Source organism: Myotis myotis, unplaced genomic scaffold, assembly GCF_014108235.1.
Source record: "Myotis myotis isolate mMyoMyo1 unplaced genomic scaffold, mMyoMyo1.p scaffold_m19_p_10, whole genome shotgun sequence".
Classification (NCBI taxonomy): domain Eukaryota; kingdom Metazoa; phylum Chordata; class Mammalia; order Chiroptera; family Vespertilionidae; genus Myotis; species Myotis myotis.
In genome coordinates this window covers 64356919-64371940 of record NW_023416314.1, presented here as the reverse complement: position 1 = coordinate 64371940, position 15022 = coordinate 64356919, and the positions used below count along the sequence as shown (strand labels likewise).

Below are 15022 nucleotides of genomic sequence, written 5' to 3'. Positions count from 1 at the left end.
GGGGATTTTTTCCCTGGGATTAGGGATTAACAGGACTAAGGAGGGAATAAATCCATAAAACCCCTTAACTAAGTGCCAGGCAGGTAGTTAATCACTTTAACTATGAACAATCACGCTTAAGCTACATAATCTTTACTTAGGATAATCTTCTTCAGTTACTTCCTTGTAGCTTAATAGAGCAATAGAGTAACTTTGGATGGAAATAAGAAACACCCTAACCTTTGGAATAGAATGGATAGGATTAAAATCAACTGGTATAAATACAGATGTAACAGGACAAAAAAGAGAGAACCTGGCTATGATGATCGACTGAATGCTGCCTCTGTGTCACTCCTTCTTCGCTGACTCTGTCCACACCTTTGGGAACCCCTGGACCTGCTGGGGTTGGACCCCAACAAGAGATGAAATACTGTCATTTGAAACAACATGGATGTTGTGAGATTGAGGATATCATGCTAAGTGAAATAAGTCAGGCCAAAAAAGTTAAGAACCATATTATTTCACTCATATGTGGGATATAAAACTGAAAGCAATTAATGAACAAACAAGAAAAACAAACAAAAACTCATAGATACAGACAACAATATGGTGGTTACTAGAGCAGGGGTGGGCAAACTTTTTGACTCGAGGGCCACAATGGGTTCTTAAACTGGACCGGAGGGCCGGAACAAAAGCATGGATGGAGTGTTTGTGTGAACTAATATAAATTCAAAGTAAACATCATTACATAAAAGGGTACGGTCTTTTTTTTTTTAGTTTTATTCATTTCAAACGGGCTGTAGTTTGCCCATGGCTGTTACTAGAGGGAAAGGGGTTTGAGAGGTATTAAAGGGCAAAGGGGATCAAATATATGGTGACAGAAGATGATTTGACTTTGGATGGTGGGCACACAATGCAATATACAGATCATGTATCATAGAAATGTACACTTGAATACTATATGATCTTATTAACTGATGTCACCTCAATAAATTTAATTAAAAAAGAGTGGTTATCTGAGTTACAAGGGCTCACACAGTTAGTTAGTGATAAGGGTGGGAGAATATGTACTCTTATTCTAAAAATGTCTGCCTGTATTGGTTTTCTTGATATACTAAAATGACTTCTTGTCAGAGAATTTCCTTAAAGGTAAGAGCTAAGCCCAGTTATCTCTGAAGCCCCACACAGCACCTGGCATATTTTGTCTATAGTACATGCTTAATAAAATGTTAGCTAGAAATGCAGTTAAATCCTATTTATAGCTTCCTAACTTGCTTCTCATTCTAGCCCTCTCAGGTTCCTCTGACTCCATGGCAAAGAAGAACCTCACTTTAGTGACCGAATTCATCCTTATAGCATTCACTGACTATCCTGAACGGGCACTCCCTCTCTTCCTCCTCTTTCTATTTATCTATCTCATCACCTTATTGGGGAACTTGGGCATGATTATCCTGATCCATGTGGACCACCGGCTCCACACCCCAATGTACTTCCTTTTGAGTCACCTCTCTTTCATGGACATCTGCTATTCATCTGTCACCGTGCCTCAGATGATGGCTGTGTTGCTGGAGCTCGGGGCAACTTTATCCTACACACGCTGTGCTGCTCAGTTCTTCCTCTTCACCTACTTTGGCTCCATTGACTGCTATCTCCTGGCCCTCATGGCTTATGACCGCTATGTGGCCGTGTGCCAACCCCTACTGTATGTTACCATCCTGACTCAGAAGACTCGTTTGGGTTTTGTGGCTGGAGCTTACATTGCTGGTCTCCTCAGTGCCTTGGTGCGGACAGTCGCAGCTTTCACTCTCTCCTTCTGCGGAACCAATGAGATCGACTTTATTTTCTGTGACCTCCCTCCTCTTTTAAAGCTGACCTGTGGGGACAGTTACACCCAGGAAGTGGTCATTATTGTGTTTGCCATTTTTGTTATCCCTGCCTGCCTGGTGGTGATTTTGGTGTCCTACCTGTTTATCATCGTGGCCGTTATCCGGATCCCCTCAGCTGGAGGCAGGGCCAAGACCTTCTCTACTTGTACCTCCCACCTCACTGCTGTGTCACTCTTCTTTGGCACCCTCATCTTCATGTACCTGCGGGATAACTCGGGCCAGTCCTCAGAGGAGGATCGGGTCGTGTCTGTGTTCTATACAACTGTCATCCCCATGTTGAACCCTCTCATTTACAGCCTGAGGAACAAGGAGGTGAAGGAGGCCCTGAGGAAGATTCTCAACAGAGCCAAGTTGTTCTAACTATCCCCAACCTTGGGCAGTCCTGAGAATCACCTCTAAAAGTGCCAGTGTTCTGGTTACATTGTTTATAGCACACTCAATGTTTAAATGAATATGCCCTGGTAAAAGGACCAGAAATTTTAGTTTTAGAGAGAGAGAGGGAGAAAAGAAGAGGCAGCCTCAGAAGAGAGATTGTGGTGAGAGCTTTAACTCCCAGGAAAAATGACGAAAGCATCTGAAATTAAATCCTGTGTAATCCAGGGGTGGCATACTTCACAGGTCTATGACTATAAAACACAATTACATTTTTTTGAAAAATTTTCCATTAAAAATTTCCATAATAGGCATATTGAAATAAACCCAGCTGGCGTGGCTCAGTGGTTGAGTGTCAACCTATGAACCAGGAGGTCACGGTTCGATTCCAGTCAGGGCACATGACCGGGTTGCAGGTTCAGTCCCCAGTGTGGGGCATGCAGGAGGCAGCCTATCAATGATTCTCTCTCATCATTGATGTTTCTATCTCTCCTTCTCCCTTCCTTTCTGAAATCAATAAAATATATTTTAAAAAATATTGAAAATAATGTACAGTGAATCCCTAAACTTAATACTTAGATTTTGCAACTGCTAATATTTTGTCATATTTGACATAGCACATATATAATCTATTTATTCATTTATCCAGCCAACAAATCATCCATCAATACGCTTTACTTTTTGATGCATTTCAAAATGAATTGTAGATATTGGTATTAGTGCTCTTCACACCTGTATACTACAGAATAATATCATCAATTAGAATTCAACATTTAGGTTACATTTATTTGTAATGATTAAATTAAGGTAGTAGTCTGATGGTCCAGTTAATCAAGCTCATTGTGCTCAAAGTATTTTTCAGACTCTTGTACTAGTTCACAGCGATGCCTCCTTTGAATCAGTAAAAAAAATGTCCACAATAACATGTCTGTGAATTACTATCTGGATGGAAATATCTCTGTTCTTTCTTCTTCTCCATTTGTTCTATTGCCCATTCATCACATGGTTTTCCTGAGAATCCACTTGGCCAATTTATACCATTACCACTGCTCATAATAGTATCTGCAGTGTCTGTTCTGTAGATATTGACAATCTACTAGTATATTCTTAAAGCTTTTGTTCTTGGGGAGGCAGAACATTGCTGCATTCCACACAGAGGTGGGCAGGAGGGAATCCTGGCCTGCACAGGGTCACTGTGCTCTGCGAGGTTCAGCCTGTGTCCAAAGCCTCCCAGAACCTGATGGCTTACTTCCCTAACTGCCTCAATCAAACCCAAGGTACTGGAAGGAACGGGTCTCATCTACTCATCATTTTCTGTTCTTTCTTTGATCATTTATCCTGGAACTCAAACTCCTTTTCTTCCTGTTCCTTGCATTAGCAAAACACATGATCCCAGGTATGTGAATGATATAAACCCATCAATACGCTTTACTTTTTGATGCATTTCAAAATGAATTGTAGATATTGGTATTAGTGCTCTTCACACCTATATACTACAGAATAATATCATCAATTTACATACATGATCCCAGGTATGTGAATGATATAAACCCTCAGCAGCTTATTTCATCTGGGGATGAGGTGAGGTAGGTTCACTATTATCTGTGAAGCAGAACTGCCAGGCTCAGCCATTGGACTCACTTCACAACTGAAGGAAAAGTCTTTCTTTAAAGGAAAGATGGCCGAAACCGGTTTGGCTCAGTGGATAGAGCATCGGCCTGCGGACTGAAAGGTCCCAGGTTCGATTCCGGTCAAGGGCATGTACCTGGGTTGCAGGCATATCCCCAGTAGGAGATGTGCAGGAGGCAGCTGATCGATGTTTCTCTCTCATCGATGTTTCTAACTCTCTATCTCTCTCCCTTCCTCTCTATAAAAAATCAATAAAATATATTTAAAAAAAAAGGAAAGATGGACTCCTCTTCCATAGCTCTCAGGGGATCCATCTGGATGGATGGATGGTGCTCCCCCCCTGGTCCCCTCCCAGCTCCTTTCCCAGTAGGAGCCATTGTTCTTGAGGCAGCCAGTCTGACAGAGACTTAAAGGAGCCAGATTCTGAGATGAGTCATCAGGAGATGCCTTTTCTTGGAATGGTTACTGCTTTGCTCTTTGGCATTTGGACAGTTGCTGAGATTTTTTAAAGCTGTGCTGCTTAAGTGGCATCCTTCCTTAGGAACTTTAGTTCTGCAGCATGCTAATCTGCTTTTAATAAAAAAAAGTAATTTGGTCAAATATTTTTGATAAATAGTGGGTTAAAGAAAGTTAACAAGATTTCTTCATTATAGCACTTTATAGATCCTTTAAAATGATGATATGAAACATGATTTTCTATGTGGGGATATAATATGCAGTGATTTTCAAACTTATAAGAACAATACATTTATTATCTACCTAAGACATCTGGGGAAATAAGACTTGGCAAGGTAGGAGCCCTTTGTGGTGGTTCTCAAACCTTACTGCATATTGTAATTATCTGGGGATTAAAAAATATTTATGTCTGGCTTCTACACTCAAACATTCTGACTTAATTGTTAAGGGGTACATTCTGAGCCTTGGGGTTTTTTTGTTTTGTTTTGTTTTTAATTCTCACTTGAGGATATTTTCCCATTGATTTTTAGAGAGAATGAAATAGAGAGGAAAAGACAGAAAGAAATATTGATCTGGGAGAAATACATCAATTGGTTGCCTCCTGCATGTGTCCTTACCAGGGCTGAGGCTGGGGAAGAGCCTGCAACCGAGGTACATGCCCTTGACTGAAATTGAACCCGGGACCCTTCGGTCCACAAGCTGATGCTCTATCCACTGAGCAAAACCGGTTAGGACTGAGCCTTGGATTTTCAAAGCTCCACAGCCCAGGTCATTCTGATTTGCATCAAAGTTGAGAACCAATGCCCTTGGGCCTTCTTGTCTTGTGTCATTCTCTGAATAGGCTTAGTCAACAGACCACTGACCCAGTTCAAGTCATTGTTTTATGAACAAGGAGCTGCATAACCCACCCCGAATTTACATTTTAAAATTTAAAATACAGAGGGCCATTGAGCCCACCCTGACTATCTTAAGTCTCCTGTGAGGAAGGAAGGTGCTAATGGGACTTTGAAGGAATCATGGTCTCCAAGAGCACACCTTGAATTTTTTTGTTTACAGCACAGTGCACAGGAGGTCAAGCAGAGTTAGAGCTCCTGAGAACACTTCCCAAGGCATTGTCTCCAGATATAATTTCTTGGGATTAGCTGTGCCAGAACCACCTGGGGTGGCCATTAATCTAGATGCCTTGTCCCATGGCAGACACACTGCATCAGAATTTGTGGGAGTGGGCTGATAATACTCGAATTTTCAGGAAATTCCTTGGGTGATTGTTATGCGCACTGAAGTTTGAGAGCCAGTACTCTGGAGGAGAGGTTGGTCACTATTAAGAATTTGGTCAGTTTGCCTGGTAGAAGTCTGTTCATGTCCTGCTCACACCTGCCTTTCCATCATCTCATCTCATGACTCCTGCACTTGCACCATCATGTTTCTGCCAAATGGTGAACTTTCAGAGTTACCCTCTACAGTGTGTCTCAATAATGAGAAGCAAAAGCTTATGCCAACAAAACAGCCTCCTTTGGGATCCATTTGTGCCAGCCAGGGTACCATTGTGCAAAACCGTTGACTAAATTTCCAAGTGAGATACAGAAAACATCAAAGAAATTCATTTCTTTTGGCACAAGGCAGGGATAAGGCAAGAGTAGGAATTAGCCCCATGAGGCCCTGCTGAGTGACGACAGGACATCGGATGGGGGCTTTGGGAGTTTGAAATGAAAGAGAAAATCTCAAAGATATTAGATGACTTGTTTGGAAGTCACATGAAGATAAATTGCCTGTCCTTGGAGATTCACCTCAGGAACCAATTAGTGCACAATGCTGGTGCAGTTAATGTAAGAAGCACCACCAGCAAGGTCTAGTGCTGAATCAGAAGCTCAGTGAAAGAAGCTGAGCCCCTAGCCCTATGATCCTGGGCTGAGCCTGAAAAAAAATTAAAAAATCCCAGGGAACTCTAGTGTCAGGGATGTGCTGTTTTGTGATGGGTGAGAGGAAAGAGAGGGACTCGATGAAGTGAGAATAGAACATAGAGGTTCTGGGAGTGACCCCATCTCAAGCAGATTGCTATGATGAACATCTCATGCTGCATTGTTCTTTATTGAAAGGGAACAGATATAAGGCAATTGAAGCCCAGAGAGGAAAAGTGATTTGTCCAGGCTCACACATCTAGTGTGAGTGACCTAGAATCCAGGTCTCCCCTGGATCAGCAGGTCACCAGCAGAAGAAATGCTAAACAAAGAAGGAAGCCACTAACGAAGTGAAATTCAGGTGAGGATGGTTCATGCCCAGCTCATGGCTTCCAGATCTAATTTCTTTTATTTGTTACCCCGAAGAAGTTAGCTGGTATTGATCTGACTGATGTTCTATCAGGAATGAAACTTGATCTAAGCATTTTTTTTTTTTTTTACAGCCTATTCTAGAACTCTATTTAGGACCCACAGATCCATTAACTCAGAGTCCTCCAAAAACATTTAGACAACACCAGAGCTATCTCTGCTTTCAAATTCAGGTGCCATTTGTCATCCTACTACTGCTTTTATTAAGACTGTGAGGACACCCAGGCTATGATTATGAAGCTTTGTTAGGGGCTAAAATGAGCTAAATGTTTGCTCTTTTGATTTCAAGGTTAATGCTAGTATTTTCAGAAAACAAAACAAAACAAAACATAACAAAAAACACAAGTCAGCCAGCTCTAATTAGTGTAACAGCTGTTTGTTAAACATTCATGTTGATTGAAAATAAAAGTATTTCTAAAAGCAGAGCCCATTGCTGATTGCTAATGGGTTTTTTGGGTTCATGACCTTTTGTTCATAGAATATACATTTTCCTTCTTTAAAATGTTCATTTAAAAATTTAAATAGCCACCCTATCTATGTAGAGTGCCTTTAGCTTTCCAAAGCATTTTCTCATCTGTTTTAATCTATTCATTAACCTTATCTCATAAAGCAGAGCGGATGTTATGATTCCCTTTTGGCAGAAGAGGAAATTGAAGTTCAGAGAGGTTAAGTGCCTTATGTAAGATCAAACAGCTAATTGGGGACAGAGTTGCAAAAACAAGGGCTGACTTGTAAGGCAGAGAATCATTGGCTTTCCATTCTTAGTATAAGAGAAGCATTCACTACTTTTTATCTTATAGTGAGATCTAGATTCACCTACTGCCACATCAGACGGCAATTTGTTCAAGTCAAGAACCTACATGTCAGACACCAATTTAAAGCTTTATTACTTGGAATGACTTGAACTTTCCCCGCAGCTGGTCCTTGTCTTAGCCCTCTCACATACATCACTGAATGGATGGCTGGGAGGAATCGAACCCTAGTGACCGAGTTCCTCCTTATTGCATTCACTGAACATCCCGAGTGGGGGCTGCCTCTCTTCCTGTTATTTCTGAGTTTCTATTTTGTCACTCTGCTGGGGAACGCGGGGATGATCATCCTGATCCACAAAGATCACCAGCTCCACACCCCTATGTACTTCTTCCTTGGTCACCTTTCCTTCGTGGACATGTGCTACTCCTCTGCTATCGTCCCTCAGTTGCTGGCTGTGCTGCTGGAGCACGGCACAGCCATCTCACAGGCTCGCTGTGCAGCTCAGTTCTTCCTCTTCACCTTCTTTGCGTCCATCGACTGTTACCTCCTGGCCATCATGGCCTATGATCGCTATGTGGCTGTGTGCCAACCTCTGCTTTATGTCACCATCATGACTGAGAGGGCCCGCTGGGGCTTAGTAGCTGGGGCTTACATTGCTGGTTTTTCCAGTGCCTTTGTGCGAACAGTCACAGCCTTCACGCTCTCCTTTTGTGGGAACAATGAGATCAACTTTATTTTCTGTGACCTCCCTCCTCTGTTAAAACTCACTTGTGGGGAAAGCTTTACTCAGGAGGTGGTGATTATAGTGTTTGCCATTTTTGTCATGCCTGCTTGTATATTGGTGATCTTGGTGTCCTATCTGTTTATCATCGTGGCCATCATGCAGATCCGCTCTGCTGGGGGTCGGGCCAAGACCTTCTCTACCTGTGCTTCCCACCTCATGGCTGTGTCACTGTTCTTTGGCACCCTCATCTTCATGTATCTGCGGGATAACTCAGGCAAGTCCTCAGAGGAGGACCGAGTGGTGTCTGTACTCTACACAGTGGTGACCCCAATGCTGAACCCCCTCATCTACAGCCTGAGGAATAAGGAGGTAAAGGCAGCTGTCAGGAAAGCCCTGAGCAGATCAAAGGCTTCTGGAAAGCCCTAGATCAAGCATGTCAAACTCATGGCCCACAGGCTGCATGTGGCCCACAATGAATATTTTTGCAGCCCCGCCAATATAACGGTATGTAAGAAATGGTTTAAAAAAATTTGTAACTTAAATTATTACAATATCCTGTTGTACATAATTATTAATAACAAACTACAATGTTTGCTAATTACTATAATCGTGTTGCATTCATTTCCCTTAGGTGCTTTATGTGTAGGTGCACCCTTTCTCTCAACTAATACTAGCAGCGAATATTTTGGTAGCTGATTGCCATGTCATTAGTCTTGGACTGACTTGTTTGATGTGCACAACAGGAAATATTTCGCTTTCGGAGAACAAGAAAAATAGGTTTATTTGCGTTACACTTACTAATTTGCGCAGTTATTCAGTGTCTGCTAAGTTAATGTTCAAGAAAAAATATTAATTTTTATTAAAATGTTCTATTATTTTATGTTAATGATTACTCATTTATTTAGCCCTTTGTATTCAGCATGTCTCTATCGAAATAAACCTATGAATATTGAAGCTTTTGTTTTTGCAGCCTACATAAACTTAAATCTTGTTTCTTTGGCCCGTGTTAGCCTTTGAGTTTGACATGCTTGCCCTAGATGGATCCTTATCAAATATGTCATTCCTTAGTTTATCCATCCTTTGTTTTTCTTCAGATATCACCTACATGGGAAGACTTTCCCAGCCCTACTTAAAACTGCACCCGAACTTATCACTTCCACTTATTAATTTATTAATCTATGTAATGCTTGTCACCATCGGATGTACTATATTTTACATATTTGATATTGTGTAAATTACATGAGAGTAAGCATTTTTACCCATGCAATTCATTTTTGTATGCCAGTGCTTAGCAAAGCACTTAGCACATAAAGGCTCCAGTATTTGTTGAATGAATAAATTAATCTCAGGTTCCAGTGTCTACTTTTAAGTTCTAACTTCTTCAGTCCTCAGTTTTTTTAATCTGCCAAGTGAGTTTATCTACTTTATAGGACTATGTTTGGGGGTTCAGTGCATGAATGGGCAGGGGCGACGTCTGTCTTATTCGTTAGAGTCTGTTGAACGAAGTACATTGCCTGGCACAACAAATACTTGATGAGTGGAGCAAAAATATTTGGAAAATAAAGAAGTTATCTATAAATGCAACTACTCTTTTCCCAAATACCATCATTTATTCTTTAATTGTTTTCTTTCGTATTGTTTCTGTGGTTTTGAATGACAATGATGATGATGATGATGATGATATAGAAACTAACATTCACTAGACAGTTATTACCTTCCAGGAATTGTGATGTTTGCTACAGGAATTACCTGATTTAATTCTCACCACAACCTTATGAGGTCTGTTCTATTATCCCTCTTCATTGGTAGATGAGGCATCTGAGACTTAGAAAGGTCGAGCAATTTTCCCAAGGTCAGCGAACAAGTAAGTGGTAGAGTGAGGCTTCCACCCAATCAGAGCCTGAGCACTTAATTGCCACAACACATAGTCTCCTGCTATGATCTACTGTCTACTCTATACAGTCACTCCTTTGGAATTCATTGTTATTGCATTTCTTTTATTCCTTTTACCTGGCGAAGAAAAGGCAAAAGTTCAAACTTTAAAAAAAGTAATTTATTTCTCATTTAAAGTTGACATACACTATTATATTAGTTTCAGGTATACAACATAATGATTAGACATTTATGCACTGTATAAAGTGATTACCCCAATAAGTCTAGTACCCATCTGATACCATACATAGTTATTACATTATTATTGACTATATTCCCTATGCTGTAATGGTAAAAGTCCAATCTGTAGAGGTCTGAGGGTAGTAAAAAACAGTCACTTTATAGCCCCAAATGCGCTAGTATTGTGTAATGTGACAGCACATGTTGGTGTGTGTGTATGTGTGTGTGCATGTATGTGTGCATGTAATTGTATATGAGAAGCTGATGTGTGTAGATTCAATAAATGGCAGTTTCTGGACCCTAGGAACTTTCTTTTTAAGGGCATATGACAAAAATTTAGGAAAGAATTGGGTGAGCATGTCTACAAAAATATACATGGAAAAAACTGCACTGGTGGCCAAAGAGATTTGGATTCACATATCAGCTTTTGTTATTGTTTTTCCACAAATCATTTAAAAAGTGCAGAATAGTCGTGGAACAACTAACTCTAAAGAGTGCATTTGGGGGCCATTTTACAAATAGTAACTGCCATGCAAATGTCCTTCTAATACAACATCAACTTCTGTAGCAGGTGGTAGAGGCATTTGTGTTGTAGAAAGAGCTCAGAATTTGACACTAAAGTGTGCAGTCTGTTGCTTCTCAGCTATATAGCTTCAGATTAGCTAGAGCCTTTCAGCCTGCTTTCTCAACTGTGAAATAAAAGTTATAGAGCATTTACTCTTGACCAGGTTTTATATGTACCTCATTTATTCTCGTAACAACTTGGTGTCCATGGAGAATGGGAAGATGTTGGGTGAATTACACAAACATTAATTAGTGTTATTATGGTAACTGTCTCAGGATCCACAACCAAATAAGCATTGAAAGGCATAGGGACCCATAGCTGATCAGTGGACCTCTTCACTTCAGAACTGTTGGACCTATCTCTCCAGGGCTGAGATCAGCCTTGAATCCAGACATCTTCAGAAATGGAGAGTTTGCTAATAATTTTAACTTAATTCTTAAACTAATACACACCTAAATAAACAAATGAATACTGATCACTATGCTAAAAGTGAATCACTTATTTTAGCTCTCTTAACAACTTTAACAGATAGTAATTATTATTGACCTCTTTTAGCAAAAGGAAGAAATAAGACCCAAAGAAGTTATGTAACTTGCCCAAGCTTATTCATCAAGAAAATGGCAGTCCAGGGAGGATCCGATCTCGTCTCTCTTACTCCAAAGTATGTGCCCTTTATTAAAATTAAAAAATTATTTTCAAATAATGTTATATTTTTCAGTATAACAATATTATATTAGTTTCAGATATACTACATAGTGATTAGACATTTATATGCCTTAGGGAGCAATCACCCCATAATTCTAGTAAAGGTATGTATGTTTACATGCTATCTGCCCTTCTGCAATTTCTCCTCTCTCTGCCAAGTCCAAATTCTCAGTTGAAGTTTGCTTTGGAAGTGTTTGGATTTCAACTGTATTCTTAGTCTCAATATTTGATAGGTCTGGGCTGGGTTGGGTGCATTTTATGGCAAGACATAAATGTGAAATTCATGGAATTTACCTCTGCCCTCTTGTAGGTCAATGAGGAGGATATGAAGGAATTTTCAACTCCCTCAGGAAGATTACTCAGATAAACTATTGCCTTCTGAAGTCCTTCAAGAGCACCTATCTCTGAGTCAAAGCTCCCTCCAATAAATATTTCATCCATAGGTGCCTCCAAGCAGTCACCAACCTTGCCTTCATATCTTCTTTTTCTTTTTTTTAACTTAAATATTTATTGTTCAGATTATTACAGTTGTTCCTCTTTTTCCCCCCATAGCTCCCCTCCACCGGGTTCCCACCCCACCCTCTGCCCTTACCTCCCCCCCCCCCACTGTCCTCATCCATAGGTATACGATTTTTGTCCAGTCTTCCCTCTCCCCCCACACCCTCCCCCCCCCCGCCCGAGAATAGTCAGTCCACTCCCTTTCTATGCCCCTGATTCTATTATATTCACCAGTTTATTCTGTTCATCAGATTATTTATTCACTTGATTTTTAGATTCACTTGTTGATAGATGTGTATTTGTTTTTCATAATTTTTATCTTTACCTTTTTCTTCTTCTTCCTCTTCTTAAAGGATACCTTTCAGCATTTCATATAATATTGGTTTGGTGGTGATGAACTCCTTTAGCTTTTTCTTATCTGTGAAGCTCTATATCTGGCCTTCAGTTCTGAATGATAGCTTTGCTGGATAAAGTAATCTTGGTTGTAGGTTCTTGGCATTCATCACTTTGAATATTTCTTGCCACTCCCTTCTTGCCTGCATAGTTTCTGTGGAGAAATCAGCTGACAGTAGTATCGGTACTCCCTTGTAGGTAACTAACTGTTTTTCTCTTGCTGCTTTTAAGATTCTCTCTTTGTCTTTTGCTCTTGGCATTTTAGTTATGATGTGTCTTGGTGTGGTCCTCTTTGGATTCCTTTTGTTTGGGGTTCTCTGTGCTTCCTGGACTTGTAAGTCTATTTCTTTCACCAGGTAGGGGAAGTTTTCTGTCATTATTTCTTCAAATAGGTTTTCAATATCTTGCTCTCTTCTGGCACCCCCATAATTCGGATGTTGGTACGCTTGAAGTTGTCCCAGAGGCTCCTTACACTATCTTCATATTTTCGATTCTTTTTTCTTTTTGTTTTTCCAGTTGGGTGATTTTTGCTTCTTTATATATTTCAAATCTTTGACTTGATGCTTGAGATCCTCTAGTATGCTGTTGGAACTCTGTATAATATTCTTTATTTCAGTCAGTTGTATGCTTAATTTCTAGTTGATCCTTTTTCATAACCTTGAGGGTCTCACTAGATTTCTCGAGGGTCTCACTAAATTTATCAGTGGTTTCTAGAAAATTCTTGGAAAACCTTATAAGTGTGGTTTTGAACTCTATATCCAGTAGTTCACTTTCCTCCATTTCTGTCATTTGTGACCTGTTTCTTTGTCTCCGCATTTTTTATGCTTCCCTGTGTTGATAGAGTGGCTTTCTGTGCTAGGTGTCCTATAGGGCCCAGTGGCTCTGCCTCCCCAATTACCTGAGGTGGACTCTCTTGGTGCACCCCTTTGTGGGCTTTGTGCACAGTCTTGTTGTAGTTAAGCCTTGCTTGTTGTAGGTATCATTGGGAGGAATTGACCTCCAGGCCAATTGGCTGTGAGAATCAGCTGTGTCTGCAGTGGGAGAACTTCTGTGCTGGAGACACCCTTATAGGGCAAGACTTGCTTCAGTGGGGCTTTGGTGCTCACTGAGTCTGCCCCCTGAGTGTGCCCCTTATGGATCTGAGGAGTTGTAATCTGGATGGTCCCACTCTGACCACTGGGTACACTGGCTCTTGGATCTCTAAGGAGGTGCTAATTTAGCCTCTGCCTGAGGCTACCCAGCAGTAGCTATGGAGACATCTGCAGATTCCTCTTCTTTGTTTGGGATTTGGAGGTGCCCAGATGAGGCCCAGCTGTGAAGCAATGCAAGCTGCTGTGGGGCCTAGGGCCTCTTTTGGAAGTTCTGGGTCTCTCTGACCCAGCTGCAGTTTGTTAGGTAATTTTCAGATTGCAAAGGGCCAGGCCTTTCATATGCAAAAGCCTCTGCGCACAGCTTGGGTGGGGCGGGGCCTCAGGGAATCAACAGGGCAGAGCAAACAGCTATGCTGATCCTCAGTCCTACCCTAAGAAGCCCCGTGTTTCAGTGTCCCAGTAATCGCTGCAAGCACCTCTGAGAGAAAGCCGCCCTCGAGTTCCGCCCGCTGCCAGACAGTCCAGTTTCTCCCCGTATGAGTCTGGGTCCCCAGAGACTCGCCTGGAACTGGAGTTCAGAGCAGTGGGGAGCTTGAGACTCCCTCCCGATTGAAAAAGACAACCATGTCCTCAGTTGCCAGCCCTTTCCACATGTGCTCCATACCTCTGCTCTTTACTTCTGTACCTCCTCTGAGTCTCAGTGTGCTTTTCTCTTTCCTTCTAGTTGTAGAATTTCCACTCAGCCAGCCTTCCTGTGGTTCTGCATGATGTCCGTTTTGTCTTTTAGTTGTATTTTTGAAGTGGTTGTGCGAGGCAGCAATTACAGGTGTTTACCTATGCCGCCATCTTGGTTTCCCATATCTTCTTTTTCAATTTTCAGTGATTGCCTAAGAATTCAAGATTCCTTTCCAAACTTTATTTCTTACTATTCTAAATATACATAACATTATTTTGTTTTATTAACTATCTATCATCTGTCTCTCTATCTATCTATCTATCTATCATCTATCTATCTATCTATCTATCTATCTATCTATCTATCTATCTAATTATCTATCATCTACAACCTGTCTATTATAATATTACTCAAAGGATGTGTCTGAAATCTCTTCTGATATGCTATGTCTTTCTAAAAACAGCTTTACTGAGGTATAATTGACGTGCAATAAACTGCACACATATAAATGCACTAATTGGTAAGTTTTAACATATGCACATAAAACCATGAAACCATCACCACAAGCAAGATAATAACATATACATCATTTCCAAAAGTTTCCTTTATCCTATTGTACTTTCTTCTAAATGTCCCTTCCACCATCCTCCCCTTCATAACACTAATCTGATTTTTACCATACATTAGTTAGAATTTCATATACATTTTATATAAATAGAATCATATCTGACTTCTTTCACAGAATAATTATTTTGAGATTCATTAATGTTGTTGCAGGTATCAGTAGTTCATTGCTTATTGCTGGGTATTTTTCCATTTCATGGATATACCATAATTTGTTTATGCATTCACATGT

The 15022-nt window shown here is 40.6% G+C and overlaps 2 protein-coding genes across 2 annotated transcripts; both read left to right on the top strand.

Annotated features, from left to right (window-relative positions):
- Nucleotides 1-1289: 1289 nt before the first annotated feature.
- Nucleotides 1290-2225, top strand: LOC118665453 (olfactory receptor 9Q1). Its single transcript, XM_036326903.1, has one exon. It carries the CDS (start codon nucleotides 1290-1292, stop codon nucleotides 2223-2225), a length of 936 nt encoding a protein of 311 aa, XP_036182796.1.
- Nucleotides 2226-7607: 5382 nt separating this feature from the next.
- On the top strand, nucleotides 7608-8552 carry LOC118663762 (olfactory receptor 9Q2). The gene has a single exon (XM_036323712.1). The coding sequence runs from the start codon at nucleotides 7608-7610 to the stop codon at nucleotides 8550-8552; it is 945 nt and encodes a 314-aa protein (XP_036179605.1).
- Nucleotides 8553-15022: the final 6470 nt, after the last annotated feature.

Excerpts from the sequence above, each read along its gene's own strand:
- LOC118665453 (XM_036326903.1), top strand. The coding sequence starts at position 1,290 with ATGGCAAAGAAGAACCTCACTTTAGTGACCGAATTCATCCTTATAGCA.
- LOC118663762 (XM_036323712.1), top strand. The coding sequence starts at position 7,608 with ATGGCTGGGAGGAATCGAACCCTAGTGACCGAGTTCCTCCTTATTGCA.